This window comes from Sparus aurata, chromosome 4 (assembly GCF_900880675.1).
Source record: "Sparus aurata chromosome 4, fSpaAur1.1, whole genome shotgun sequence".
Classification (NCBI taxonomy): Eukaryota; Metazoa; Chordata; class Actinopteri; order Spariformes; family Sparidae; genus Sparus; species Sparus aurata.
In genome coordinates, this window is record NC_044190.1 from 32,037,591 (window position 1) to 32,063,575 (window position 25,985).

The 25,985-nt window shown below is 42.4% G+C and overlaps 3 protein-coding genes across 12 annotated transcripts in view; all 3 read left to right on the forward strand.

Moving 5' to 3' along the window:
* The first annotated feature begins 1,464 nt into the window (after positions 1-1,464).
* tpma (alpha-tropomyosin) lies at positions 1,465-25,777 on the forward strand. 9 transcript variants are annotated; one of them, XM_030414852.1, is made up of 11 exons: positions 1,465-1,799; positions 2,252-2,377; positions 5,646-5,779; positions 7,529-7,646; positions 7,865-7,935; positions 8,067-8,142; positions 8,254-8,316; positions 8,569-8,638; positions 9,333-9,411; positions 13,818-13,822; positions 25,768-25,777. In XM_030414852.1, the coding sequence occupies exons 1-10, from the start codon at positions 1,686-1,688 to the stop codon at positions 13,819-13,821; spliced, it is 855 nt and encodes a 284-aa protein (XP_030270712.1). In that variant the 5' UTR covers positions 1,465-1,685; the 3' UTR covers position 13,822; positions 25,768-25,777. The 9 variants fall into 9 exon arrangements, with proteins under 9 accessions (XP_030270712.1, XP_030270711.1, XP_030270713.1 ...); XM_030414851.1 differs by lacking the exons at positions 13,818-13,822; positions 25,768-25,777 and adding an exon at positions 9,865-10,212; XM_030414853.1 differs by lacking the exons at positions 9,333-9,411; positions 13,818-13,822; positions 25,768-25,777 and adding an exon at positions 12,157-12,858.
* Positions 13,459-20,363, forward strand: fbxo22 (F-box protein 22). The gene is made up of 7 exons (XM_030414850.1): positions 13,459-13,688; positions 13,971-14,103; positions 14,444-14,531; positions 15,995-16,093; positions 17,878-18,030; positions 18,143-18,308; positions 18,497-20,363. Exons 1-7 carry the CDS (start codon positions 13,558-13,560, stop codon positions 18,888-18,890), a joined length of 1,164 nt encoding a protein of 387 aa, XP_030270710.1. The 5' UTR covers positions 13,459-13,557; the 3' UTR covers positions 18,891-20,363.
* Positions 20,922-25,985, forward strand: part of LOC115580482 (transmembrane protein 266-like) — a 61,682-nt gene continuing 56,618 nt past the window's right edge. For both annotated transcript variants that reach the window (XM_030414847.1, XM_030414848.1), the window contains exons 1-2: positions 20,922-21,829; positions 23,141-23,279. In XM_030414847.1, the coding sequence (XP_030270707.1) occupies positions 23,266-23,279 (14 nt within the window). In that variant the 5' untranslated portion in view covers positions 20,922-21,829; positions 23,141-23,265. The remainder of the gene's footprint in view (positions 21,830-23,140; positions 23,280-25,985) is intronic.

The window sequence follows — 25,985 nt, forward strand, 5'->3', positions numbered from 1 at the left end:
CTACACATTGTCCCGTTTAAAACCAATAAGAAATCACACTATCATTGTTGATCCGGGTTTATCCAGCTAATTCAGACTTAGGACACGTTGAGGAGTTTGTGGCATGATTTATCAAAAACAGGCTGCTTGTTTTTATCTAGTTTCCCCCCTGATTACCGTCACAAATCAACCAAAATAGTTTATGATCGGATTGAAGAAAACTAAAGGCCATTTTCTAAATGCCAGGCTCAGTGAGAGTGGGAGCGGGCCACAGGGGCCGTGGACAGAGTCAAGCAGGTGGAGGGAGTAAAACCCCAAATATATGCACTCAACAAAACTCAAGAAGAGTAGTAAAGGTACGGGGAAGGAGGGGAGGATGCTTGAGTCCAAAGGCTCCTTAGTAAATGACAGAATGCTGTCAGCTGGGTTGTTATGCCTTGAGGACAAGAAGGTGGTGCTCTTCATATAGAGTTACATAACACCAGTGCATGTCTCTCCGACATATAACCTTTTATTACAACAAATCTACATTTCACCCATTAACTTAAACTTAGCCACATTCAGAGATTCTTATTCCCGAGCTCCAATTTCCCTAACATGTAGAAAAATTAATTACTGTAGTCGACCGTAAACTATTATTACTCAACCGGTCCAGGCTGCAGGTTGTGTGTGACAGCTGCTGCTGTGCCAGTGGCCCTGTGAACTATCACAGAGGCGCTGTGAGGGGAGCTGTTGAAATGCCAAAGCTTCTGTATCTTCCACTGTGCACGCTTCTACCATATCAAACTGCGGCCCATTTGAGATATAACTCTCAGGCATGTATTAGCCGAGTGAGGAGTTGGACAAGCTTGATGATATACCTCTACAGAGAGCAAAGCCCCTATCTGATATCTGTCTGGATGCTGAACTATGCTGCGAGAGGGGGCCGCTGAAATGATCCCTGGAAGACAAACAAGCCGCTCTGGCTAACACGACACCCCGCAGAGGCAGAGGAACTTTCACAGGGGCTTATCCAATCAGATGTATTTGTCTTTGTTTGAATAGCTCCGATGCTTGGAGTGCAGGGAACAATTCATTCTGGTACCCATCGCTGTTGAAATGTGTTGTGAGCACATGATTCATTAAACAGTGCAGGGTATTCTTTATGTTGGAAGAAATAGACGTAAAAAGCCCAAATAATTGAAAGATAGTGGTCAAGATTTTTGCTCCTTTCTCTTTTCACACATGCAGTTTTATAAGTTATCTTCCTGAGTGGTAATTAGGTCATCATTATCAGTATGTTTCTCCCAAATAAACCCCCATCAGAGGAGCTACTACCTCTTGACACTTTACTTCCTGTATGTCACTTGGAGGGTGCTGGTAAGAGGGGTGGACGTCTTGGTGTGAAGGGGAGGGCCCTGCTGACGTCAAAACCCCATGTTTAGTCACATAAGCTGTCAAATGTCTTTCAAGAGCGAATCACCGCAGAGATCCAATAAAAAGATAGGTCCCGCGCTGGAAAACAGCTGCAGTTGTCTCCAAAAAAGTATTGGGTATCCAGTAACTGCCCAGCCGAACTACATATTGGACTGACTGCAACCCAAGCGAGCTCGCACTCCAGCTTGGCGTTCGGTGTGGATCAGACGCTCCGGTCCTTTCATTCACTTTCTTTTGTTTTGTTTTTTTAAAGCATTTTTTACGCGGACACCCACCGACAATAAGCAGCCATGGATGCCATCAAGAAGAAGATGCAGATGCTCAAGCTCGACAAGGAGAACGCCTTGGACAGAGCAGAGCAGGCCGAGTCAGACAAGAAGGCAGCTGAGGACAGGAGCAAACAGGTCGGCATCCCAATGTGAAAGGCGCTCTGGTGCTTTTACGCACCGGTGCCAGTGGCACGGTGCGCCTGGCGCTGCACGGTTCCCGCATGTCCAGCGACTGAGGAATAAAAGTGTATCCCCACAGGATTAAATCAACTCTTGAAAAGCACAACATCTGTGCTTTCGTGTTATTTGACTTCATATTTGGGCTGCGTGACGTTGGAAACAATAGGGAGCACTTTACATTTACTGGATTGCTTAAGATTTAGCTGTAATGGCTAACAATAGGCATTTTCTTAAAAGCCTAGAATAGATTTATTTCTTAACAGTTGATATACAATCAGTCATTTATCATTTTCACACTTTGGAGATTATTTACAGACACTATGAGGTGTGCATGCTGAGGAGTGTGAGAGTAATCATATCTGTCTTCTGCATGTTGGTAAGTGTCATCTTGTCTCACTGTGTCCCAGCTTGAAGATGACCTGGTGACACTGCAGAAGAAGCTGAAGGGAACTGAGGATGAGTTGGACAAATACTCTGAAGCCCTGAAGGATGCCCAGGAGAAACTGGAGCTGGCTGAGAAGAAAGCCGCAGATGTGAGTTTGGGCTGATGGCACCACTGACTAGTGGAGAAGCCCCCAGTGGCGCAGCCCCTTGCCTAACAGTTTGACCTTGAACCACCCCTTCAGGTCCCCTCAGGAAACTAAGATTACCAGCCCCCATACAGATTTACTGTAATGATTATAATGCTGTCATCAATTATAAAAGGCTTGTGGGCTGTATAGGATGAAAACATGGATAGTTAAATTTAGCTCTTGTGCTGTATATGGTCAGGTCACAGCTCAGAGGCTTACCAGTGCATTCCGCAGCCATTTGAACAAATCTGATGGCCAGTGTAAGGTTTCAGTCGGGCGTTTTACAAGCACATTTTGGCGTGTAAAATCCTTGACAGATTTGTGGTTGTTCTGGTTTCAGTTGGCAATTCTGTCCAGCCCTGATGAAATTACCAGTTTATTGGCTGAGTTTAATGTTACACCAATTACGGCTAATTGATGACCTGACAATCAGCCGCACAACAACACATGAGGCATATAAGAGACACATAACGTGGCATAAGACAAACTTTACTGACTCCTCCCATTTGAAATTATTAATTTATATGGCCTCTGTATGGCTTTATTGATAGGACAGCTTCAGAGATGACAGGAAACAGGGTGAGAGAGATGGGGGGGCTGATATGCAGCAAAGGGGCCCAGGCTGGGACTCGAACCCAGGGAGGACAAAGCCTCTGTACATGAGACAGTTCACATTCACTTGATTTGGGAAACTAAAGTCACACAAACATTCTGAGCGATTGCTACAAGATACACGACAACATTTTTAAAAGTAGACGTACTCACACAAAAATAAAGTAGAAGAGTTGCTGAATCACATGAAATCACAAGAAAATCAGGACGTCATGAGGTTGCATGAAAAAACAAAAAAGCAAAAAACAAAAACAACGAAAAAGGGACTGCAATAAGACGATGGTCTGGTCTCAAGAATCAGTGTTGGAAGCAGGAAGTAAAGTTATTGCACTTGAAGCAGGAAAAGCAATGTGTGAAGTCTAATTAGTGCAGACAAGAAGACAACAACAACAACAACAATAATAATAATATAACAATGATGATAATAATGATAACAATAATTATAATGATTATGATAATAGTTTGTGCTGTGTTCATTAATTATACAATTAACTCTGTGTACACAAGTGTAACTTTGCACTTGACGTCTCGGTGACACATGAAATCACAAGAAATATCAAGACGTCATGAGGTTGCATGAAAAAACAAAAAAGCAAAAAACAAAAACAACGAAAAAGGGACTGCAATAAGACGATGGTCTGGTCTCAAGAATCAGTGTTGGAAGCAGGAAGTAAAGTTATTGCACTTGAAGCAGGAAAAGCAATGTGTGAAGTCTAATTAGTGCAGACAAGAAGACAACAACAACAACAACAATAATAATAATATAACAATGATGATAATAATGATAACAATAATTATAATGATTATGATAATAGTTTGTGCTGTGTTCATTAATTATACAATTAACTCTGTGTACACAAGTGTAACTTTGCACTTGACGTCTCGGTGACACATGAAATCACAAGAAATATCAAGACGTCATGAGGTTGCATGAAAAAACAAAAAAGCAAAAAACAAAAACAACGAAAAAGGGACTGCAATAAGACGATGGTCTGGTCTCAAGAATCAGTGTTGGAAGCAGGAAGTAAAGTTATTGCACTTGAGGCAGGAAAAGCAATGTGTGAAGTCTAATTAGTGCAGACAAGAGGACAATAACAACAACAACAACAACAACAACAGCAAAACAACAACAATAATGATAATAATATAATAATAATGATAATAATGATAACAATAATTATGATGATTATGATAATAGTTTGTGCTGTGTTCATTAATTATACAATTAACTATGTGTACACAAGTGTAACTTTGCACTTGACGTCGCGGTGACTCCTGATGACCAATGACTGTCCAGTACCCGGAGCTGTGATTTTATAGGGTCAGCTCAATTTACCTGTAGGGGATGCCCACGAAACAGCTCGTGAATTAAACAGTCGTCTAACTCACAAAAAGTAGAAGAAATGGCACGTAGTCAATTCGCAACCGCACTGAAAATCGGCACAACTGCGATATTTTCTCATTTAAATGGCAAAATCGATTCATTTACGTGTAAAATCAGGTACTTCCGGGGTTGGTGGCACATCCCAATCCTCATCAGCCGTTGATTAAGGTGGGGGCAGGGATCAAACGCGCCGCATCTCCAAGTGTATGTGTGTCTGAGGCAGCCCGCACACAGCCGAGAGGGGGAACAACATAACTAGCTTAGCTGAGAGACACACACACACAAGAAAGATAGCAAAAATGGCCGGTGGAAGCTCTCTGGAAGCTGTGAAGAAGAAAATCAAGTCGCTGCAGGAGCAGGCCGATGTGGCGGAGGACCGGGCAGCGTTATTACAGCGGGAGCTGAACCAGGAGAAGAGCTCGAGGGAAGCAGTAAGCCGCCGCTAATTATTTAAGGCAATTAGCCCTCAGACTTGACTGTCGACGGCATTAGGCGTGATTCTGGGTTTTAAAACAAAAAAAAACGTGGCTTGCTAGGCCCCGGACAGCGACGGGTTATCGTCCAAAACAGCCAGGTATCGGGTAGACATGTTTGTAAAATTAGTCCAGTGCGGGATGAGAGTGAGTCAAAACGATGGGGTGGATGAAGGGACACCACCCCGGCGGCAGGTCCAGAATAAACAAACAGCCCTGTAACAAGTAGGCTAACAATGCAGCAGCAGCACCACAGGTCCTCAGATAAAACCCTGTGTTAAACTCCCGCAGGCCACTAGCTACTTTGAGCTCATCTCATCCCATCAAAACACTTAATTGTATCCGTGTTATGTAGCTAATTTGTTTATGGGACAGGATGAGGATGCAGGTTGGACTAGGGGGAAAAAAAAAAGGGTAGGGAACGTGGATACATTAGACTAGCATTATCCTAAATCCATCAATGCTGACATTTCTTGAGTTTAAAATTAAATGTGTTAAAAGAGAGAAGAAAAGCAGTCATCCATCACTGCTAGATATATTATTTGCACAGGCTGAGTAGATAATGTGCACAGTAGAGCCTCCATCTCTCCCCCATGGGCGTGTTCCTGACCCAGCCCAAGCTCCTCAGAGAGTCTGCAGGAGCAGCTTGGGATGCTGTGGCCCTGCAGAGCCCAGCTGAAGCAACTGTATACGTGGTTTTCAGGCTGTATGACTGAACTTGATTTGACTCTGTGGGATTGTGTTGTTGCGGTCTTCCTAGGCTGAGGGCGATGTAGCTTCCCTGAACAGACGCATCCAGCTGGTTGAGGAGGAGTTGGACCGTGCTCAGGAGCGTCTGGCCACAGCTCTGACCAAGCTGGAGGAGGCCGAGAAGGCTGCAGATGAGAGCGAGAGGTGGGTAATACGCAGACCCTGACACAATCCACTTAGAAACCCTGCTGTTAGTCCTTGGTATTATTCAGAAGAATTGTCACAGTTGCACTCTCTGAATCCCACACATGTTGTGAAGTTTTAGGCTACCTATCACTTAATATAATTTGTAATGGTGAAATGAATTCTTCTTTTGAAAAAGAGTGTCCTGTCAGGATTAGGACAGGGAGTTTTTAGATTTGGAAGAAAATCCAGTCCAGAGTCGCTGATGCAAACTTTTTAGTGCACAGTGATCAATCTTGCACTGGAGGCTTTTAAGACAAATTGGAAAACAAGTTTGATGACTCTGGTCAAAGATTGCGCATGATGTTCGCCTGCTGAGAGAACCATTCCTTACATTTTGCTCACTGTTGCCACTGGTGGCTGGAAGTCATATTGCACTGATGCTCACAGGTGATAATTGAATTGAAACACAGGGATAGATGTAGCAAATTTTTTTGCTCACATTTTGCATAATAACAAAGCCAAATCATTGAGTTTACACCATCTTTAGCTTTAATGCAGTATAACCCAGAGCTAGAAATGGAAGCAGAACATTTCTTTTAAGATGTGTGAAAAGGTGCAGGGACTGAAAATATGGATAACAAGTCACACTCCTCATATCATTGCTCTATTTGGTGTTATTCGTATGTGTCCAGACCATTGTGTCTTTAAAGTATCCAGACATGTTGTCCAGATAGTAATCCAGTGTTGGTGGAAGTATATGTAGACCTCAGTAGGAACTGGGGCTGGGCGATTAATCTAATTTTGATCGCGATTTCGATTTTGGCTTCTCACGATCATGAAAACACTGTAATAGAAGAAAAACGATTAACGTGCCGCCGCGCGCCGTGTATGCAAATTACTGCGCTGTAAAAGCACAGTGAACGCACCTGTGTCGCCTGCAGCTGAAGCAGTGAGTGTGTGGATCAATTGTGGAACGAGAGATTGAGAACATGGCAGAAAAGCAGCCTGAGCCTTTAGTTGAAAAGAAAGGTAGGACAACTTCGGTCATTTGGAGACATTTTGGCTTCAAATCGTCAGGCGTGGAGCAGAAGGTGATTGTTTGCAAAGTCTGTCACAACTACGTGTCTGCACCCCAGGGCAACACGACAAATGTATTTAACCATAAAGTGGTCTATGACAAAGTATTGAAGGAGCCAAAGACCCAAAAAAGTGCAAGAGCGTCAACTTCAGCTACAGCCACCGCAACACAGTCCTTCATTGACGACACTCTTTACAATGCCGCTCCATATCCCACCGGCTCCCGGCGACAGCGAGAGATAACGGAGGCTGTGACATTCATGCTAGCTGAGGACATGTGCCCTATCAGTACAGTTAGCAACCCAGGCTTCAAGACACTGGTCAAGATTTTGGACAAGCGGTACGTGTTGCCATCACACAAACATACAAATATTATTATCATTTACTTTTTTACTTGTTACTAATCTATCTGGTTGTTTTTCTAAAAGTTATTTTTAAAGTTGAGTTTTGGTGGCTCAATAAATCCTTTTTTTGGAAATCAGTGAATAATCGTGTTTATTAATCGTGATTTCAATATCAATCAAAATAATCGTGTTTATTATTTTTAGCATAATCGCCCAGACCTAGTAGGAACCATGTGCTCTGTGTTAACATTCCTTCAGTTTCCCGGGCCCCTTATATACTTCTGGTCTCTTATCAAAACATTTTGGTACTTGTGATGTAAACACCATGCTGTTTTCTGTCCCTCAGAGGCATGAAGGTCATTGAGAACAGGGCAATGAAAGACGAGGAGAAGATGGAGCTGCAGGAGATCCAGCTGAAGGAGGCCAAACACATCGCTGAGGAGGCTGACCGCAAATACGAGGAGGCACGTTTTTCTCAGCTGTTCACACCATTCTTGAACTATGAGCGTAGCATTTCCTTCATTCTTGAACCCTAATGTACTAGCTGGCGTCAACGGTGGCTTCCTATCAGATGCTTATTATTGCCACAAAGTCTTAAATAACTATTGTAATTACAGTAGATATATTTTTATTTTTAGGATGTTATACCACTGTGGTACTAAACTTTAGTATGTGACTTCAGGTGGCCCGTAAACTGGTGATCATTGAGAGTGACCTGGAACGTACAGAGGAGCGTGCCGAGCTGTCTGAGAGGTAACAACTTCCTTCCCTTTGCCCTCCAATCCCTGACTTAATATAACATTTCAGACTAATTCTTATGTATTTTTCATTTTTCTTGTCTGTGGCCTCTCCCTGCTTGTGCAACCCAACCCATAAATCAATAGCAAATGCTCTGAGCTTGAGGAGGAGCTGAAAACCGTACAGAACAACCTGAAGTCTCTGGAGGCCCAGGCAGAGAAGGTAAGCATCAGTGACCAAGAACTTAATGACAGAAAATCAAGTTAAACAGTTAAATCTGTTTAAAAAAACACTTGTATATTGACTAACTTTGTCCTTTGTGTGCGACCACAGTACTCACAGAAGGAGGACAAGTACGAGGAGGAGATCAAGGTTCTTACAGACAAGCTGAAGGAGGTGAGTTAACTACAGTTGGCGTAAACTGACACTAGTGAGTCATTTAAAAAATAGTTTTAACCATCCTGTGTTTTTGATTATATGGCATTTTATAGAGTTTGATGCGTTAGCTATTTAAATTAAGAATGCTGATTATACATTATGTGTCTTTATTACAGCACCTAAGTGCTTTAAATGTCTTGTAGGGTTGTGGTTAGTAATGCAAACCTCTTAGTGTGAATATCTAATGTCTGACTGTGTTCCTCCCCTCAGGCTGAGACCCGTGCTGAGTTCGCTGAGAGATCCGTCGCCAAGCTTGAGAAGACCATTGATGACCTTGAGGGTATGAATCTTTTCCACTTGATTTTTCACATTGATGTTTTTACTAAATGTTGGAGTGTTTTATTACAGTGCAGTTTTGCAGTTGATACTCAATAAGTCAGTAAAAAAAAGGTAACCTCGTTAGGCCTAATGGACTCATCAGAGAGTCATCGCATTTTTCATCAAATAAACACCAGTTATCCGGTGATTTCTCAAAGGGACACTCATAAAAGAGACAAAAAGCGCCTCTTTTATAAACGATGGTGCAGTGTGAGGTTATTCATCTGGTCAGCAGGGTGTTAAACAGTCCTCAGGACAAATATCTGCACCGTCAGTGGCGCACCAGGGAGAGAAAAAAAACAAAGCGGTGATCCACAGAGGCTGGCGTGATATTATTCATGCTGGCAACAACATTTCTCATCTCACCACAATGCTGTTTGGCATTCTGGTGTTGTGACTGTTCAAGGCCAGCTTGGTCCCAAGCAGTCGTCCCAGGGTCACGGAACATGTGAGGCAGTTTCTCTGTGACTCCTCAGGAATCTGACACAACATCACCAGCTGTTCCATGAGCACTTCCTATTTCTGTCTTGCCTCTTTTTCACTTTCTCTATTTGCGTTCAGACTTCTGTTCTCTCACACTCATTATTTTTCTGTTGTCTTCTTATTTTTGTTACAAACCCTTCACTGCCACCCTCATAATAATTACCACGCAATAGATGAGCTGTATGCCCAGAAACTGAAGTACAAGGCCATCAGCGAGGAGCTGGACCACGCCCTCAACGACATGACTTCCATGTAATTCACCATATGCTTGTTTCTGTTCTTTGGCTTAGATTTCAACCCCCCCCTAACCACCAACCAATACACAACAGCTCCCTCTTGTGGCATGTTTGAGTGCAGTGATTTTTATTCTGCTATATTATAGATGGGGCCGGATTCTTCTAAGATCCTCCTTCACTGCTTGTCTAACATTGATTTGTGTTGAACTAAATGGATGTTTCTGACTAGTTTCTCAGGCTAGATCCCCCAAACATCTAAAATTGGTAACTACTAACAGCCTTAAGCAGTAGTGTTAGTTTCCCTTTGTTTCTTCCAACACAGCCACCTTTCTTCATAAGCTTCATTTTCAGTTTCTCGTTCAGTTCTGCATCCTTTTTCCTCTCTTTTTGCTTCTGCATGTGATTTATATTCCATTCCTCCTCTTTTATATCTCCCTCCAACACTTTTTGTTCTCCTTTTTTTTCACAGCTAAATCTTTACACCCCTCACCTCAGAAGCTGGTTGAAAAACATCATCATCTTTCTCCTGTGCAGCTCAGCCCATCTTTCTGTCTCCTCTGTTTCTGTATTTCTTTACCTGTGCACATTGGGCCGTCACTGCTGCCATCCATCTGTTCATCTCTCGCACAGACCTCTTGAGCCGTATTACTTCCTGTAAAATAAACATTATTCCATCTATGCCAGCCCTTTCCCCTTTTCTCCTGCCATGTTTCTTCATTTCCATTTGTCCCGTTTTTGTTTTTTTTGATTGTTGTCTGTTATGTGTTTTAATTTGTTTTGTCGAGTAGCTTTTGAATAAACTCTAAAGCTCCTCTCACTTTCACTGTTCCCTTTTCTGTTTGAGAGGACCGTTACTTTGTATAATGGCACTATTGGTGTGTTGAATAATACTATTCACTTTCAACAAACTGTTGTCAACATAGGAATCAACAGTTTTCCTCTCAGTTTACCTGTTGTATTAGAAACATTCAGTTAAATCCCAGCTACCATGCTTGGATTGATACTTTATACGGCCATTTGTGCTGCTTTTTTTCTGCACCTTATTTGATCAGGTGTTAAGCTAGAGATTACATATTTCTTTCTATGATGTGTTGAGTACACTTAAGTGGCCAAAAGGATCAACTGCTGCTTAAACATGGATTTTACATTTAAATACTGCCTCAAGCGTCTTAACAATGATCTCTAGCAACTAAATCCTTTAAGTGAGAAAGTTAAATCATAAGACATTCAGACCTCTTAGGAATGTATTTGCTTTGATATGACAGTTACCAGCCTCAGTCCCTGCGCCAAAGATCGCTGACTCTGAATGTGGATCATTCATTGGTCACTTATGTGTAGGCTTCTTCCAGACTATCTTTAGTATCTCAGTAAGTATAAAGTCAACAAAAGGGATGGTGAGTAATTTACACCCAATTAGTGACAGCTTGGGAGACCATTTGGAAATATGAATGACAAATGGAGTGAGTTATTGGTTCATGAGGAGGCCAGCTCCAATGCAAACTGTTTTGTGATTAGCCTCGAAGTAGCACTAACTCTTTGTCTGTTGTACTAACCTGCCTTCTGTGTCTTTCCCTTCTCTCTTACCTGCTTTCTGACTGTCAAGACCATCTATACAAGCAGCTTGAGAAAAACCGTCTTCTGAACAATGAACTGAGAGTAGCTTTAAACGAGGCTTAACCCCGGACCGGCCTCTCGTATGCTTTCATTCTTCTGAAACTCAAATGTCCAGGCATATTGTCTAATGCTGTGGTATATAAAGAGTATAAGACAACCGTGTCCATGACACAAAAAAACTAAACCAAGTTATGCTTTCAACAAACGGGATACAAACGTACGACTTTCACATTATGCATGCTCAAACTGCAGATTCAGGTGGGAGGTCAGACAACCTCAGGTTATGAATGGGTTGGTTTTTTTTCGCTGTTATCGACAGGGCTGTACTGTAGCAAATCAGTCCAGCTGAAACCTGCATGGTGCTCTCGCTCATGGGGTGAAGGCTGGAGAAATGCTAGTGGTCGATGGCTGTGGAAGGCTCACAAAATGCTGCAAGGACTCCAGAATCCCTTCTAACATCCCAGAAGCCAAATTCATTTCATAAATTGAAAATCACAAGATGTAGTGTGTTCGTTGGTGCTGAGAACCAGGATTGACTTGTTGGAGTTTTTTGTATTTTTTAAATTTTTTATCTCTATCTGTAGCATCTCAGTCAGGACACACATCAGTGTTTTGATCATTTGTTTTGCATTAACAATACATTTGATTTCGGTGATGTGGTTGTGAACCCTGTGACACTCCGGAGCAAGGTTACAAGATCATCCCTCAACTCAAATTAAATAAGCATGAGGACTGGATAATGAAAGGGAGATAAATTGGGAGTAAAATCGGTGCTCAAGAGTTTTTTTCTTTTTCTTTGAGCTGAACCTGTTCTGACAGGCTGCTTGGACATGATACTGTAGGTCACAAAAATCCATTGCCACACAGACGTGAGCCATTAAAAGCCATTATTTTGTCCTAAACCCAGCTCATGCAGTCTTAAATACAGCCCTGTCTATAGCTTATTTACAGTGAATTGGCTCACAGATTTGGAGATTAGGACATGTACTTACTGAACGCTAGCTTCTGTCATCAAAAACTAAATGTTTGTAACAATACCACCAGATGTCTAACACCTTTATGCGGGACTAGAGCGTCGTCTGTTTTATATTCTGTGCATCTTTACGCTGTTTGTCTTTTTTTAACTGATGCAATGCTATATTAACAGATAAACTCACACGTGCTAAAGAAGAAGGCCTGAGCGTAAAGCAGATGCTGGATCAGACTCTAATGGAGATGGTTAACCTTTGACCCAGCTATGTTGCCTCATCTGCTCTGAATATGGCTGGCTCCTATGTACGGCTGCTTCACATAATGCTGGGCCTTGTGTTTTCTATGCGTCCTCTGACCTTGACATCCGGAAGAAACGAGCTCTACACAAGGTAGCACAAACAGCCTCAACGGCCTACAGTTCACCGACACTGTTTCCGTCACACACTGTAATCAAAGGTCAGTTTACATTCACTGTATCTTGAATGGGTTTACCTGTATATGTTGGGAGGATTTGCACTTTTCTAGGGAAAAATACTGCACATAATCATCGTGAACAAAGCCATACGTTCAGCCAAGGTTATGTAAAAGGGACTTTTATTATGTGTACTTTTGTAAAGTTGCTTGTGTCTTTTTTTTCTTCCTTTCTTCTGTATTATAAACATTCATTCAGTGTCGGTCATGTTGTACACTTACAGTTTGGCGAGGAGGGAATTCTTGGCGCAGTTGCTTGAATGTACCGTTATGTACAGCTAGGTGAAAGAAATGTTTGCGCACTGTACGAACTTTTCTGTTCATTTTGATAAACTGATTTGTTTGATTTTGGCTCTCCCATTTTATCATGGAAATGTAATGAACATAAATAAATGGTTGGATCAAGTATCATTTGTCGGGCATGATTAAATGATTTTCTGTAGTGTTTTTTGCAAAGGGAACAGAAAGAGGGGAATGTGATATTAAAATACAAACTTTACTGTCATAGCTGTGGCTATTTTTCACATGAAATGATCTGTACGTCTATGCAAACTGCTGTACTAAACTTTTCCAGTGGAGTTGTCGCTTGAATTTTAAATAACAAGACCAACATGACGAAATACTTCTGATAAAAATAGAAAATAGTTACACATGACCTCTTAGTCTGTTGCGTTTCATCATCAGTGCAGTCAAATGTGCCTTCTGTGATCCCAAACCTGCAGAGGGATACTATAAGGTTCACTACCTTTTTATGCTCTATAATGACGCGATGTCTCACTTATTTCAGCTTGTCACAGAATATGGCCTCATTGTGGAATAGAGTTGTATGTTTTTCCTCTTGAATAGGTTTACAGCTATTTAAAGGCATATTTCACTAGAAAAAAAACAAACAAGAACATTAGAAATATGAGCAGAAAAAAAATCAACAAGTGTTGTTATAAAGAAACACTTTAAATACCAGGGGACAGCTTAGCTGCCATCGCTCCTCCAGGCCGCAGGGGGGCGGTGTGACACCTCCAGGCGGCCCGGCAGCGCTGAAAGAGCAGAGGTGAAAGTTCGTGCTGTGGCAGCCGTGCTGGGAAAACACACGACTTGAGAGTGAAATATGGATGAAGATCAGGATTTTGCCGTTTCTTTACAAGACAGCAAGGCCGCATACGTACTCAGCAATGTCGCCGAGGTGGTTGAGCGAATCCTGACTTTCGTACCGACCAAGTCGCTCTTCCGGATCGCGAGGTAACGGAACATATTCGTATGCTAAGCAGTGAAGTTAGCTAGCGTTAATGTCTGTCGGGTGGAAGTGAAACTACTTCTCCGAGATATACGGAACAATTAGAAAGCTAATACCGGAGCTTGGCTTTATAGATAAAGTCCCTGCATCTGGTGTACTTTTTCATTCAGGTGCTCAGTCCTGTTTGACAGACGCACGAACAAAGTAGCTAGCAGTTAGCTAACTCCCACTGCCAAGTTTCTATCAAGCTAACAGGAAAAGTTTAACTTGTCTGTGTTTCTCCTCAGTGTGTGCAGGTTGTGGAGAAACTGTGCCCGTCGGGTTCTTAGGACTCGGCAGCAGCTGACCTGGGTGTCAGCTACTGGACCGTCCAACACCGAGGTCCATGCACTCTGCAGCATCCTGGCTGAGGAGGTGGAGGTAAGTCATCGCACCCACATCGAGTGCAGAGTAACGGGACGCTGCTTGTGACAGACGGTTATTAGCTATATCAACCTTGTACTGCACATTTATAAACATTTAGAGATTTGTTTAACATGCATGCTCAGCCAGAAATGATTCATCCCATAGCCCTGAGGTTAAAACCCTAAAAATGTGCACGGGAGCTGATGAAATAGCTTTTTTGTCTCACTTGATTTGATTTAGAATGACTTTAATTATGTGTTGTATTGTTGGACCATGTTTTGTGTCCGAAAAGCACTGAACAAATGTTTGAACACTGTTTTAATGCATGTACTTTTCTTCTGATTTTCTTTTCCAGAAAGTGTTTCTCCTGCCCAAAACTGTTCTGGCAATGGTAGACTGCGAGGCCTTCAATGGACAGGCTTATTGCTACAGAGAGAATAAAGGTTGGTATTGGGTAATAGTGCACAGTGCTACTGGACCATTATGTAATGTTAAATGTAACATCATTTGTCTGATAAGAGCACATGTCTCAGTCATACATTTTGTGTGGTTAGAAAAACCTGTGTGAGGCGATCCTTTTAGAGGGATTATTAAACAGATGCATTTTAAAAATGTCACATTATTGAGATAACTGAGAAGTAGGCAGCCATTGGTAGCCAGTTTTTACAGTAGGACTGCACAATATGATAATTAAAAAAATCAGATTGTGATTATTTTTGATGGATGATAAAATGGAGACGTGGTTAATGAATAATGTGAAAGATTATTTTTATCAACATTTTTACTTTTTCTGAAATGGCTATTAAAAATCATAGTGATTGTTGCTTGTCTCTACCAAATAAATGTTACTTCTGGAGAACAATTTTTGTAGGCACAGACATCTCTGCAGCACAAAAAGACTTCATCATAATGCTGTCTTGTCAACCATTTGACCTTAATCAAAAAATTGCAACTTTTTGTCGCAGTTCGATTAATTGTGCAACCTTACTTGTAAGTCTGTCTCTTTGAAATTGCTTTGCTGAAGACTGAAAGATGTAACACCATCCAGGCCTATGCTGCCCTCTTGTCAGAATATTATTTATCAGTGTTATCACAATCTATCTCACAGATGAATGTAATCAGAACTGAGGAATGCTTTTCAGTCGTCTGTATCTATAGCCTAATATCCAAATGGATCCACCGAGACCGACATTTTTCAAAAATGCCTAATGCCATTGGATGAGCCAACAATGGGGTGTCCTTCTACCTTCTGCACTATTACGTTTGTAATAATACACTTAGCAAAAGTCATTTTTACAAGGATTCAGGCTGGTTTACAGTAGGTGTTCTCTCACTGTGTATCTCTGTTCCCTTTCGCTCAGTTTCAACTTGTTACCGTTCCTCTTTTTCACCACAGCTTGAGTGGCGCATATTTTTTGTTCTTCACATTCAGTAATTCTGACATTTTTGTAATGACTGAAGAACTGTAGCCACAGTGTGCCAAAGAGCATTACATCATGGCTGACTTAAAAACCAAGGAAGATTTCTTATAGTTGTGATTGAGAGTTTGTTTTCAGTCGTGGTGAAGTTTATTTCTACAGTTTAGAATCATTGGTACACAGTGTGATGTAAAATTATTCTTGCTGTGATTACCACAAGTTTTATATACTTGGCATGCTGATTAAGAAAAAATATTAGTATTGATTAGAACTAACAAGAGACCTACAAGCCAACCTGAATAGTCTACTAAGGCTGATGCTATATAGTCGTTTGCTAGTATCTGCAACACTGCTTTACCGGTGGAACTGTCTCTGAATTCTCACATTTTAATTTCTAGCTACCTCTCCTTTAGTTGTTATTAAAATGACACTCATATAAAATCGTGACGTTTCTCAAAACATGCTCATTTTTCTCAACTACGCTGAAGCTAAAAGGAGTCGCCACAGTCCTGACACCGTTGAAGAACTGAACCTGCTCTTCCCCAAAGGCTGTGACATCATGGGCATCGCAACACCGGGCATAGTCTGTAAGTGTTCCTCTTTTCTGTCCCTTTTTAATGATGTACATTGACCATAAAATCCCCCTCGCACCCATAATAAAATCATGGGTAGCTACATACAGGGAATCGCTTGATTCACTACTGATTAAAAATGTCTCTTAAATGGGCTTTTAAGCTGTGAGGGTACAAATACGTGGCCCAAGCGATTTCATCTACTGGGACGGTCTTAAAAAATGAGAAGCTAACCAGGTTTCTTGGATCCATCGAGGAAGAATATTTCACCTTCCAGCCAAGGAGGACTCCACATTAATCCCCACTGGTGCTGCCTCGTTGGAAAGCTCCACTGGTGGCTGGCACCTCCCCACCGCTCCCTCTGATAGATTGCCGAGTCCGCCTGCTGCTGCGCTCCCCATTTCTCCATATAATCACAACCCCGCGGAGAAGCCACTCTCCATCAGCCACGTTCTCCTTCCGCGAGATGATGGCTTATCAGGGCGCTCGTCGTCTATCAGGTTTAATGGCGGCCTCAGCTGTTTGTGATAATGCTCATTTTGTGTTATTGAAGCTGAGGGGTCACCTCAGGGTCACTCGGCGCATTAAATTCAAATAAATTGAATCTTTAATTGGATGAGGTTGGATCGTTGGATTACTTGTAATAAGTCTGTCATACCACATTTATTACAGCAATTAATTATGCATGTTGGTAGCGGGGCTGCACAGAATTAAAACCATGACTTGTGATACACCTACACATTGTATTTCAGCATTACTCTTTGTGATTAAATTACATAGTAATGCACAGTATTTCTTACATCAGAGGTTTGGCTCAGCGAAAAAATTCAACTCTAAATCCAAAAGCTCAAGTAGCAGTAGTTAATGAAGCTGCCAGTTTTTATGATCCTCTGAATTTTAGAGCACAGACATCACGGTGTGTTGTAGTTCCTGAGTGATGTGATGTGTACACTGATGTTGTTTGTGCTATTGAGAAACAAATCCTATTAAGTGTCTTTAGTCAGTGTTGGTGAGGGTCTGCCGGTGACCAGAGTTTTTGCTCATGGTTATTAGCATTTACTGTCTCTCCTTACAATCGATTCCAAACCTCCCAGAGATAACTCTCACAGTCGATTGGTGAGGCCGATGCATTACTGCCCTTAACTGCACTTAACTCGAATGGCCACTAGATGCTGACTCCAAGAAACTGCCCGCACCAAAATAAGAATAAAAATGGTGTAACCTCTCACTACAGTGTCAAACATGATCTTCTGCTTAAATTTAGTAAAAGACCTCCTCACATCTGCTTTTCTCTCCCCTGCAAAATTAAGACTTTCTGGCTGCAAGATGGCAGCAAACAGTGAACCCAGATCAAGTCCTCGACATCCTTTTGAAACTAGGAGGATGAAAGATGCTATGACTGCTTCTTACCAACACTCCGAGCAATAAGAAAAGTGGTGGTTGCACTGAGGGTCTCTCAAATTAAAAAGAAAGAAAAATGGGCAAAAATAAATAAAAACCTCACTCGCCAAGTCCTTCCATTTTTTTCTAGTAGTGTCGATACTTAAGTTATTAGTGTGCATCTCCAGTATATCACATGTACTGAGTGGTTCTTAATCATGCGCCAATATTCAGCAGGTTTTCTTACCAAGTAAACACGGTAACAGCTGATGTCAGTGATGAGATCACACTGTCAGGTGTAGAGGAACCTATTCACTTTGACTGTAACAAACAGTCGGGCTCACGGGCCTCCATGACACGCGTAAGATGCTACATGTACCTTATATTTGATTGTACTTAATGCTTTCTCCTCCTTGCAGTAACTCCCAGTGGCTCCTCCTCCAGCCCTCCCCAGGAGTACCAGGAGGGGGAGGCTGGCTTTGCGATCATGTTCCCCAGCATGGACGGCGTCCACATCAAGCCCTTTCATTTCTGCAAAAAGTCCATCTCCCCAACAGCCCTGAAAGAAGCAGGTGAGTGTCAGTTATTCAATAATCTCAACAGAGAAATACAAAACATGTGAAACAAAAATCTTGCAGAACATGTTTTCACATCACTCTTTTAATTGCTGTTCTTCCTTTTCAGGACTTGTTGACAACCCGGAGCTGCGTGTCGTACTGATATTTGTCTACGAGGCGTATAAATCTGGAGGAGCACGCTTCCTCAGCCAGATACTGGAGCCGCTGGCTAAGAGCAAAGCTCTCATCGCTGGAGGGCTGGTAGAAAGTGTCTTCTCTCCGACCAGACACTGGTGAGTTAATGTCCTCTTAAACAGTCACAAGTGATTTCGTGTAAATTCCTGAAGTTCAAATAATGTTGGTTTAATTTCTATATATCACATTAATGGAGCTTTCGCTAGGTTTGGATTGAATTGGAGTTTAATGATGATTAATTTTTTTTTGCAAGACTCACACTCTCCCTCTCCTCCTCACTCTGTAGCTGTAGCCAGGGTGCATACGGAGTGGTGGGCCTGGCCCTGAGCGGCCCTAAGGTGCAGGGGGCATCTGTGCTCCTGGACCAAGACATCGGCAACCCAAAGGCAGCTGAGGCCACAATCCGGCGGCTAAAGGCAGCCAAGATTCCCGAGAGGAACACCCTTGGGTTCATGTTCGCCTGCGTGGGGAGAGGCCAGAGCTACTACAACAACCAGCCCAACGTAGAGGCCGACGCCTTTCGCAAGGTGTTCCCCAACACCCCGCTCTTCGGCCTGTTCGGCAACGGCGAGATCGGCTGCGACCGAATCATCAAAGACGACTACACGCTGTGCGACACTGACACGGACAGTCTGCAGCACGAGTACACTACAGTCATGACCCTGGTGCATCTAGGCTGACTGACTGACTCGCAGTGACAGTAGACAAACAGGACGACCTATCGCCCTCCTGTTTGTCTCAGCAGTTTGGGAACAAGAAAACATTCTGTACAGCGTAACTCGCGTTACGACTCAGAATGTCGCTGTCACCATTCCTGCTCATAAAGTAGGGAAATGATCCCTGTAGCCATCAGTGTAATGGCATCGTTTTGGGAAAGTGTGTCCCACCCCCGGACACTGTGTGCAAACACAGCTTCTTATTAAAACCAGTGAGTTTCACAAAGTTCAGATTTAAAAAGACGAAGCGATGACCTCTTTTTACGTTTCGAATGTCGTTGAGCGCTCTTGGTAAATATATGTGTTTATATTTCCCCACACTTTCGAGGCATATCTTACCCTCTGACATTAACCTCATGGTCTGTTTCGCTTTGCAGGTGAGTAAATTATATACTCTTGTGTGTCCCACAAGCTTTTTGTTGTAGTTGTTGATCCAGCGCAGGCACTTTTTATTCTCCTAAGCAAGAGGAGTGTTGTCCCTCCTCCACAAAAACAAGGTGATCTTGATTTGAATGCTCTTCCTTGTTATGTAGATTTTACACTCATGGTTTTTACACTTTTCTCTTACCAGTGGAAAAAATAATAAACCATGTTAGCCTACGAATTAATACTTTTTTGCAAGATATCTATGTACCGTGGCTCTATTAGGTACCAGGAACGCAGTCAGGATTTTACAGTGCCTCTTCTTTTTTTTCTTTTTTTTGTCTTTGTCTTGTCATATCTCCTACTACCTACGCCCAGCTGTTAATAGTTGGGCCAAATGATCACTTCATTTAGCTTCTGCAGTTTAAAAGAAAGCTTCATTCGCCAAAAAAACAAACCGAACAGGACCGCCCTGTTGGCTGACTTCACTTTACTCGTGGACCTTCTACAATTATTTAGGAAATAGTGGTTAGAAAATGAAGATAAACTGTTACAGGTCTGGGAAAAATGTGATTGAGTTGGTGGAGATGATGTTGATATGGTATCCTTTGCAAAAAAAATAAAAAAAATAAACAAATGTTAAAGTTTATAAGTTAATGTTTCTTTGAAATCTTGATAGTATAGTCTGAGACTAGTTGTGCGTCCAAAATGAAAAGATCATAGAATATTCCTCCGTCAGAATCCAGTAATGCTTCACTGTCACTGATCGATGTCAAGAACATCCTGCAGACACCAAGTTACTGTTAAAGTTCCGCTTTTGTATACATGCTGCAGCAATAATTGTTGCAAGTAATGGATGTTCCAGTATTTTTTTATTATTTTATTTTTTTTTAAAGTACACAGAGCTGGCCTAGTTTTTGAAGAGATCATTAAACTGTATTCAGTTAGTGTTTATGGCTGATAGAAACAAAGTTCTGGTGTTGATGCACTTTTTTTCTACATGTGCCAAATCATTTCTGTACTGCTCTCTTTTGTTTTCTCTCCTCTCAATAAATGACAAACATTCAGTATGAAGATATGTGCTTTGTTTTTTCTTCAGTCCACTACAGCAGCATCCCTCAGACCCCCCCCCCGGTGCCTGAAACAAAAAACAAAACAAAACACTGGGCGTTACGCATCCTTCCTCCGGTTGTAACCACAGGCCCTACTACACTCGCTGCACATCACCACCTTTAATATTTAATTTTATTCTTTTCCCCCTTTATTTGCGCACACCCTGAAATGTGATTCTCTCAGCCTATAACATCCTCAGCAGCCCACGTCCAGGCGTGTTTTTTAAAAAAAAAAAAAAAAGGAAAGAGACGCTGCGGATTGATTGATGTGCGCTTTAACCATCGACTGGCTAATCCCGGTGAATGACAAACGGTTAAGCCAATTGCTGTGAAGGCAATTTATATTCCCATAGTATCTTTATTTTGGGAAACCATAAAAAAAAAAAAAAAACCGCTCATGACACGGGAGAGGGACGACCTACCAGGCGTAAAGCTAATAATAATTAAAAAAAAATCATCTGTGGCGATAATCCGCGCACAAATTGACCTCAATCGTTGAGGGAGGGGGGGGGGGGGGGGGGGGGGGGACAGAAACAAATCTTTCTCACATCCATCTCTTTCTTTTTCTTTCTCTCGCTCTCTCACACACACACAAACACACGACCAACATTTTTTTTTTTTTTTTTTTTGAGCCTGCTATGTCGTGACCGGAGCGATTGCAAATGTCACACGATTCGTTGGCTGCTGTCAGTCCTCCGGCACGAAAGCGTCAAATGTTTTGATGGCGTTTGGATGAAATTTGTGCGCCTCGCGTTGGCCGCCTGCTGCTGCTGCTGAAGGAGCTGGAGGAGCTGGAGGAGCGGGGGGTTCAGTGGGAAGAGAGAGAGGGAGAGGGAGGCGAGCGCTTTCGACTGGGGGGGCTCTTCAGCTTTTCAGCACCTGGACAGCTCCTTTTTTTTTTTTTTTTCTCGCAGGGTTCCCCGCTGCGCTCGCCGGGGAAACCCTCGACTGAGGAGCGGAACCTGGATCTGGATCTGGAGCAGCGCAGCCCTCAACGAGAAGGAGGAGGAGGAGGAGGAGGAGGCGGAGGAGGAGGAGGAAGAGGAGGAGGAGGAGATCGCGCTGTAAAGGCTCGTTATTTCATCGGAATAACACTCGCAGAGCTAATATGATCTCGCCGGGGGACGATGCTTCTTGAGCTCTTTTGGTTTTGCACTGAAATCCAAGCAGCGCAAGAAGAAGAAGAAGAAGAAGAAGAAGGAGCAGCAGCAGCATCAGCATCAGCAGCGGCTGTGGTGGTGGTGGTGTTGTTGGTGGTGGTGGTGGTGCTCGTCCAATGCAAAAGTGCTAAGGATAGCTGCAGCCTACACACACTGCGAGCCTGCTGCTGCCTCACTTACTCTCATCACCACCGAGGGAGACATTACTATGAGCGAGGGGGCAGCGGGAGGCACGATCAACCCGTCCACGATGTAAATCTCTGCACAGGTAGGTCCTCTGCTCCGCTCCGGATACATCATTCATTTATGTACAAGGGGAGGAAGCTCTCTGTAGTTTGTGCACCACATCTTTTTTTTTCTCTCTCTCTCTCTCCTCTGTGGAATCTGATGGCAGCAAGTAAAAATAAATAAATAAATAAAAAAAGAAGATGATAATAATCGGTTTTGATCACAGGCGCGATTATTTGTCGGATGGCAGGAGGTGAAAAGTCATGAACCGGATCTGTTAAAGAAGGATTGTTTCAAAAGGTGGTGATAATAAAAACTTCATATGTGCACAGCTGGTTCGTGTTTGATGTGACTTCTGGAGTTCAGGCTGTCTGACATTTCCATTTAAATCAGCCTTTCGGAAACATTTGTGTCTATCTATTTGTGTCTTTTGATATTTGCCACCTTACCCCAAAGACAACCCCCCCTTAAAGGAGTTCCTCGTGGCAAGCGTGTGTGATGAAAGCAAGCTGGAAAGAAGTCATAGGATGCAACGGAGGAGTTTCACTGGGCTCACCGATTTTCTATTTTAATCCCAAATCCCTAAAATCCGAAGTTGCAGCATGACAGTTGTAACTGATATCGAAATACTGCGGATCAAAAGCCGCTGTTCGGATCTCCTGCCACGGTTTTAATTGATATAGAAATTTTGAGGATAAAAAGCAATAGTTTGGATAAAAAAAAACAAAACAAGTTTGGATGAAAAGCAACAGTTTGGATCTCCTGCCAACGGTTTTGATCGATATTGAAATGTTGAGGATCAAAAGCAACAGTCCGGATAAAAAAAGCAACAGTTTGGATCTCCTGCCAACGGTTTTGATCGATATTGAAATGTTGAGGATCAAAAGCAACAGTCCGGATAAAAAAAGCAACAGTTTGGATCTCCTGCCAACGGTTTTGATCGATATTGAAATGTTGAGGATCAAAAACAACAGTCCGGATTAAAAAAAAAGCAACAGTTTGGATCTCCTGCCACGTTTTAAATGATTTTCAAATGTTGCAAAGGCCCTAAAATCTGAAGTTGGGATGTGATAGTTTGAACTGACAGCGGATTAAAAGCTGCTGTTTGGATCTCCTGCCACATTTTAGATTGATGTTGAAATGTTGCAGGTAAAAAGCGACAGTATACATCTCCTGCCACAGGATTTGACAATCAATATTGAAATGTTGTGGACAAAAGGCCTGAACTTGATAGTTTTGATCTCCTGCCACTCTGCCTATAGTCAAGTTACCAGCCTCTCAGATTATTATTAGCCCTTTTATGAACCTTACCTTACATTTCCCCCCTAGTTATAACGACTGTTTGTCTCAGGTTCAACATGAAAGCAGCGTCTATCAGGAGAAAAGGTGAACTGCGGCACTGAAAACAGCAGGAACTGAGCGGAAACTTTGTGTCAAGCAACGCCACCATCTCTCCACCCTCCATCAGCCGGCATCATGGCAAACACTGAGTAAGTACAGTCCGCCGCCGAGCTTTCTTTCTTCTCTCCCTCCTCAGTCCTTTCTCATATTTCCGAGGCAGCTTTCCAAAACAACTGCTGTTGTGTGTAACCTATAAACGTGTGTAGTCACATAGTCAGAAATGTTGATTGGGGAACTGGGCTGCAACTTTTTCCTCTTCAGTCAGTCCGCCGTCTCCCACCATTTCTCAGGCTCCTTCGCCTCCATTTCCACAATAATGACCTTTATTCACTCAGACACTGCCACCGTTGAGGTGTCTCCGACCGGCGTCACTCTGAATGCTAAACGCAGACGCTCGCTGAGATGCAGAAACACACCTGCACACTGCTGACAACAGAGCGTCCATTCTGCAGCCCCGAACAGAGGTCACTATGTTAATCCTCTCTGCGGAACAGCATACAGTATATTGATCACAGATGAACACCCCCCCCCCCCCCAGTTTTCCTCCGAGCTTTCCATTTTTAATCTCTCGGAGTGTGTAGTGAGAACAGCTGATGCATGACGTGCTGCGTCCCGTGTGTAATGTCTGCGAACGCGTGAAGACAAAGTAAAGAAGTAAGGGGGAACGGTGGAAAACGGGTTATTTTCTGTCAACTCATGACTCCGCTGGCGTGAGCGTGGCTCTCTCTAATTTGTCTCGTCTTAACTAGCCGCATTTGTTCCCTTGACCTAGATGAATAGCCCTAAATCATCGCTCCATTTGTGCTTTTATAAGAGGACCAGTTCTGCTCGTGCTCCCATACAGAGCTCAGCTCAGCGGGTCTCAGTAGCGATGTCATATCACGCTGTGGTTGAGGTGGAACGCATCCTAAAACAGATGACTGTGGCTCACAGTTGCTTTTTTTTCCACTACCCACCAGATAAAAGGTTTATGTAGTGAACATACAGTAGGAATGATAACCAAACGCAAATGAGAAAAATGTATTTAATATATTTTATTTATCTTTATCAATACGCACAAACTGTTTTTTAACTCGTCTTTCTTCATCTAGATGTCGTGGCGCTGTATTTAAGATCATCACGTGGTGATCGTTCACGAAACAGACCTTTATTTTATACAAATGAATGCTTTATTCTACGTAAGGAGTCTGTCTTATTCTCAACATTAATATCATGTTTAAATTACACAAAGTAGATAATAAATCAGTCTTCTTTCAAACCAGTCTTATAGCTTTAGTGATGAGGGGTTAAGTAAAAATGAGAAGAAAAATAATCAATGTTTAATGAAACTACAGTAGGATTATCACAGCCCCATTTTTTGTGGTTTTATTATATTCATAGTGATGATGCATCCTTCTTTAAGCATCATTGTACTGTTGTAGCTGTATGAGCAGATTTTTGATGTTTTCTATATTGTTGGCTGGTTTAGTTCAATTGCTCCCAATGTAAGGGTCAGGGACCCCGCAAATGATTAAAAATTGAATCCGAGGGGTTGTGAGATCATGGAAAGACCAAAGAAAATACATACATTTATATTTATTGTCTGGACTTTTCTGTAATCTTTCCTTTTTTGTGAAATTTTTGATAATTGTACCTCTTTAAGCGAGGCCCCCATCTGCTGTTATATAAAAGACCAGGTATTGGAGCCACTGGTTTGATCTGTGTATTTTAATTAGCTCATCATATGTTTTTTCAAGTAATGAGTAACCATGTCAGATGAATACAGTTGAGAATAAATACTTATGTGAATATTTCCCTGAGAAAGGAACGTCTTATTATACTTACTATACTATACTATACTTTCTGCCACTGCTTGTTTGTAGCTGACCCTAATAATAAGAAATGATCAACTCGACTCAGGCTTCAGAAAGAAATGTGTCCACAAATCACATCTTAGGCGTCTGTATACAGTAAATTACACCTGAGGCTGGATTTTTCCCCTTTAAGATTCTGAAGGGTCCTCTGCGGTGGTCGGGACCATTCATCTTTCTCCCCACGTCGCCGTCTACCCTGTTGTTTATTCAACGCCATGGGAGGGTGGAGAGGTTGGGCGGCTTTGCCTCTTTTGTTCAGGGTGGGAGTTGACAAGCACATGGTGTCTTTTGTGCCCGTTGGGAGAAATGCAGTCTACGAGCGTGGCTCAATATTCTGCCTAATTGGCTCTTTTCATAAACACACCGGCATAATGTTCGCAGTTTATTTGCTATGAATGATAATGCACAGAAGGTGAGGAGATCCCCGTGATGTGCATTAGGGCTGCTTTAAAGGCAACAATGGACTGTAAAACATTTAGCCTGACTAAGTGTTTCCTAGCTGTACAGTCGGCATTCAAATTAAAGGGGTGTTCCATCAAGTTTAATTTAGACTTTACAGCACTCATGACCCCAAATTCTGTGGCTCTGGAAGGAGCTTCCCAAAGTAAAACAAGCAAAAACATAATCTAATCTACTTTCATTTGAGTCCCCCAAGCGTTGCATTTTGAGTCCTGTGGGTGTGTCACGGTTCATTGTAGAAGTCATTGTACGTCAAGATATTAAGTCTTTTACAATCTTTGCTTTGTAAGCCCAATGTGATGTCACACACTGGTTTGTTGATTGCCATTTTAAAGCCTCGAATTTGGCATTACGTCCATTTAAACAAGAGGGTTGGAGTTGTGGAGGATACTGATTGGATCTGACACACTGTTTGCAATTTGTTCATCGAAATGGTAGGCTTGCCCTGAAACATTGCCTGATTTATTGTCTGTTTTACTCTAA

What these genes read in the sequence shown, in the direction of transcription:
- tpma (XM_030414858.1), top strand. Translation starts at nt 1,686, where the DNA reads ATGGATGCCATCAAGAAGAAGATGCAGATGCTCAAGCTCGACAAGGAG. An exon ending in TGGAGGCCCAGGCAGAGAAG is followed by an intron (nt 8,143 to 8,253) that starts GTAAGCATCAGT and finishes GTGCGACCACAG; the next exon opens with TACTCACAGAAGGAGGACAA. An exon ending in GACCATTGATGACCTTGAGG is followed by an intron (nt 8,639 to 9,864) that starts GTATGAATCTTT and finishes TTTTTTTCACAG; the next exon opens with CTAAATCTTTACACCCCTCA.
- fbxo22 (XM_030414850.1), top strand. Translation starts at nt 13,558, where the DNA reads ATGGATGAAGATCAGGATTTTGCCGTTTCTTTACAAGACAGCAAGGCC. An exon ending in TTGCTACAGAGAGAATAAAG is followed by an intron (nt 14,532 to 15,994) that starts GTTGGTATTGGG and finishes ACTACGCTGAAG; the next exon opens with CTAAAAGGAGTCGCCACAGT. An exon ending in AACAGCCCTGAAAGAAGCAG is followed by an intron (nt 18,031 to 18,142) that starts GTGAGTGTCAGT and finishes CTTCCTTTTCAG; the next exon opens with GACTTGTTGACAACCCGGAG.